Source organism: Copadichromis virginalis, linkage group LG1, assembly GCF_057382275.1.
Source record: "Copadichromis virginalis isolate Kocher_CV1m ecotype Utaka linkage group LG1, C_Virginalis_male_GT1.1, whole genome shotgun sequence".
Classification (NCBI taxonomy): Eukaryota; Metazoa; Chordata; class Actinopteri; order Cichliformes; family Cichlidae; genus Copadichromis; species Copadichromis virginalis.
Window position 1 is genome coordinate 879,618 of NC_140618.1, and position 4,074 is coordinate 883,691.

The 4,074-nt window shown below is 38.9% G+C and overlaps 1 protein-coding gene across 1 annotated transcript; it reads left to right on the forward strand.

Annotated features, from left to right (window-relative positions):
- Positions 1 to 1,399: 1,399 nt before the first annotated feature.
- LOC146718036 (uncharacterized) lies at positions 1,400 to 3,759 on the forward strand. The gene is made up of 4 exons (XM_085468846.1): positions 1,400 to 1,921; positions 2,035 to 2,111; positions 2,773 to 2,933; positions 3,036 to 3,759. Exons 1-4 carry the CDS (start codon positions 1,421 to 1,423, stop codon positions 3,194 to 3,196), a joined length of 900 nt encoding a protein of 299 aa, XP_085324972.1. The 5' UTR covers positions 1,400 to 1,420; the 3' UTR covers positions 3,197 to 3,759.
- Positions 3,760 to 4,074: the final 315 nt, after the last annotated feature.

Sequence of the window (4,074 nt, forward strand, 5' to 3'; positions counted from 1 at the left end):
AGAGTAATTACTTAAATCCTCATTCAGAGTGTATTACTATAAAATGCAATTCACTGTGAGAGTAGTATTGTCACAGTCTGGCTGGCAGACCGTGGGGAGATGGGGAAATAGGACCCAAACGCCGGACTCTTCAGTGCAACAGTGTTTATTTACAAGGTGGTGAAGTAAACAACAATAAATCCCCAGTTTCCCAGACTCCCGTGTAGTGCTCTCTGCCCCAGTGTCCCTGCACTCCCTGTGCTCACCGCTCCTTCTCGTCCCACACTCCTCCTGAGGGGAAAACAATAGAGGCAGCCGTTACACACTTATCCCAGCAGGCATACACTCACACTTGACTGTGCTTGAAGACTGACGTGTAGTCAAACACAATAATCCAGCATCGGTGGAAGCTCCATCGCTCATCTAAATAGCTCCCCCGACGAGCCCAGATGAGGAGCAGGTGTGCGGCAAGGACTTCGGGTGCGGCCAGCCCTCAAGTTAGGCCACGCCCCCAGGGCTGAAGGTGCCTGTAACTTGGCCACAGAAGAAAGGCAACACACACACACACACACACACACACACACACACATACCTGCCTACAGATGTGCACAGGGGCAGTGCAGACAACACACCAAATAATAATAATAATAATAATAATAACAACAGTCATAGTCCCCACTGCCCACGGACCCCGAGTCCCCAGAGCCGGGTCCGTGACAAGTATAACATATAAACTACAATATACAGCATAATTTTTAACTTAAGGAGTAAGTTGCAGCCACACTAAAATTTAATTCCTTGAACTGAATGGAACCTCATATATTAATAAGTGCATTTGTTTATTCAAACAATGTGAAACATTATTACAGCCCACTTTGTATCAAACAGCCAGTCTCACTCTTACCAAAAAGAATATTTAAGTATACTTTAAAAACTAGAAAACAAGCAAGTATACCTTTAGTTCAATTTGTATGTATTTTCTTCCTTTTTTAGACCAAATTACATTTAAGCATACTTTAAGTGCAGTTAGAAGTATACAGAAAAGTATAAGTACATTTAGTCTATACTTGTAGTATAGTAGTGCTTGTAATATACTATGTAGTGTGTAATTTATTTGAAGTATACCTGAGGTTTACTAAGAAGTAAAAAGAAATACCCAGCATGCATTGCAGTGCTTTAACTGTGAAATTAAAACAACTATGAAACAAATGATTGATGTTTTAAAACAAGAATCTGTCAAAAATTCTTGTGTAATGTCTTTTACCTTTTGAACAGAGTAAGTGGGGTAAATCATTAATTTAAAAAATGAAATTGTTCAAACCGTGAGTGACAAAGGTCAATAGTTAATAAACCTCAACTCTCAAAACACTTTCTCACCTGTTCACTATATAATTCTGGTGCTTGGACTATGGGTGCAGTTCTTTATAAATGAAACCTTCTGATGGTTAGAACTGTTATAAATTGGCAGCCAGTTGAACTTCCTGAGGGGGAAACGCCAGCTTCTTTAGAGGAAAAGAAACACATCCTGTTAACAATTTTTAATTCAGAAGGACCTGGAGCTGTGGAGAGAGCTGATGTGGATGACTTCATGTGCCTCACATATATTTCTCAGTGGCAGCTTATCAACAGTTGTCCCTCACTTTCCGTAGCTGAAATTCAGGAGCAGTGGCCTGTCTTGTTTACTCGGAAAGGTCTTTCGAACCACCTTTCCAAACTCACAGGCATCGATATCAGTGAGCGCTTAGGTCAGGCCCTCATAACCAAAGGCAGAAGGATTGTTAACTATTTCTCCAGCCAGAAGCTCAAATGGAAGCTTGGTATAAGGACACTCATCCAGCAGATAGAAAGTGAGGGAGTTTTGACCGACAACAAGGTTGGCACAGCAGCCACACTTCTCATGATGAAGTATTACAAGGAAGACTCCCTCTTTGTCTTAGCAGATGTAAGCTTCTTTCATACAGCTCTATGTTTAATGCTGTTGCTTGCTGTCCTGTTTTTTTGTTTTTTGGGGGGGGGGGTTTGTTACATAAAATGTCTTGGTCCTTTATCTGGCAGGAAACATCTACCAGGATGTCCCTTGAAGCAGAAAGCAACCTGCCCATCACCCCAAGGCTGATTATGCTTGGTAAGAAGTCATTTATGAAATAGAGCTGATTAGACCATATTAAAATTTCTGTTTGGCACAATATCAAATTTCACATTACATATTACTGATCAACATGGTAGTCTAGCTACACCAACAGCAGAAATACTGAAGTCAGTACTGTAAAGTTTAACAGCAGCACAAACAGCACATTGGTTTAAAATGGAGCACTGTAACAAAAAATAATTTCCCCCAGGGATCAATAAAGTATTCTGATTCTGATTCTGATTCTGAACTATAAACTCCAAAATAACCATACAGTTGATTCATCTCCGGTAATTTAACTGGGCTGACTCTTTGTTAGGTGTGTTTAATGTGCAGAATAATTCCCAATTATGTACAATTATAATATGTTAAAACGGACTTATGTACACAAGGCCATTAATAATTAACTGTACGTAGCTATTTGCTTTATGACTATCTATGTCTATTTTTTTATGTTTAAGGACAACAGATGGAAATTAGCCTTTGGCTATAATCTGGCATGTTTACATTCATGTAATTTTTTTTTTTTTTACATTTATGTTCATTAACATGCACTGTCCTAAATAAATAAATAAATAAAAATAAATAGACAGTGTGCAGAAGTATTGATATTATTTTATGTTGCATAATGACAACATGTTGCCCCTATACATTTAAGGACAAAGTTCAATGACCGCCACCTGCTGGATGGTGAGTGCAGAGGGGCGTGTAATTGTTGAGCTGGACAAAGAGAACACCTGTGCTGATGCAATGTCAGTCTTCTTTGGTTCATTCTATGTATTGAACCTGGAATACCAGGAGTCAACATTGGAACTAATTCAGAGGTATGTTTGAACAGTTAGCTAATAGTGATAGATGATGATGATGATGATGATGATGATGAGTAACTCATTATTTCAAATCACAACTCAATGTTACTGTATGCTACTATTTATTATCCCTCCTGAAGAGGGAACAAAATGTACCTCCAAGGTTGGGACAAGCAGAAGGACTGGGACCACTGTGAAGCGAAAGGTTGTTCACATTAACCCTCATGTCACAACTTTCCTCCAGCGCCTTACTGAATTTGAGTGGAGAACTTCAAATTAGGTAACTGTTTTTGCCATTTTTAGTGAATTTCTTGTATAATTTAAGTGACCAATGTGTTGTTACCCATGTCTCCACAGATGATCCATGGCCCATGCTTTCTGGACATTTACACAAGACGAGCAACAATGAAGACAAGCTCTCTTGCCATCTTGCAAGACGCTGTCTCTGTCCAATAGGTTTTTTGAGTGCAACAGTTTTGATTTTTTTTCCTTCTTTTACCCGTTTGTTAAAAATTATTTCAGCTACTTACACTTTAATTGTCACATGTATTGGCTCACCCTACAAATCAATGAACTCAGTCCACAAAGCAAGATCAGGGTTCAGTGCAGGTCAGTCAGGTTCCTTCACACCACACACGCTCATCCATGTCCTTGTGGACCCTGTTTTGTGCAATGATTTGGTCGTGTGAGCCAGTATTTTGGACAAAGTGTATATAAAGGCAGACGTGTGGGGCTTGATATTATATTCATTACAATTCAGTTTATTTGTATGGTGCCAACAAAATGAATGCCAAGGCACTTCACATTGTAGGTTTGAGACCCTACAAAATATAAGTAAGGAAACCCAACACCTGAGCATGTGTTGTCTGCCATGATATGGATATGACATAATATCGTTATTGTTTGTACAACCATCTGAGAAAATAATGGATTACATGGTTTAGTAAAAACAAGTGCTTCCTCAATGAAAATATGTTTTCAGTTCTTTTCAGTTTTTGATTTTGGAAATGTGTATTTCAGCAGGGAAAAATCAGAACTGAAATAAAGTGGTGTAAAGCACATGAATTATATTTTGTGTGTGTCTATCCATCCATCCATCCAATTTTTTGGAACCCTCCAGTCTCTTACAGTATGTTACTGTTTCTTTAAATTACGGTC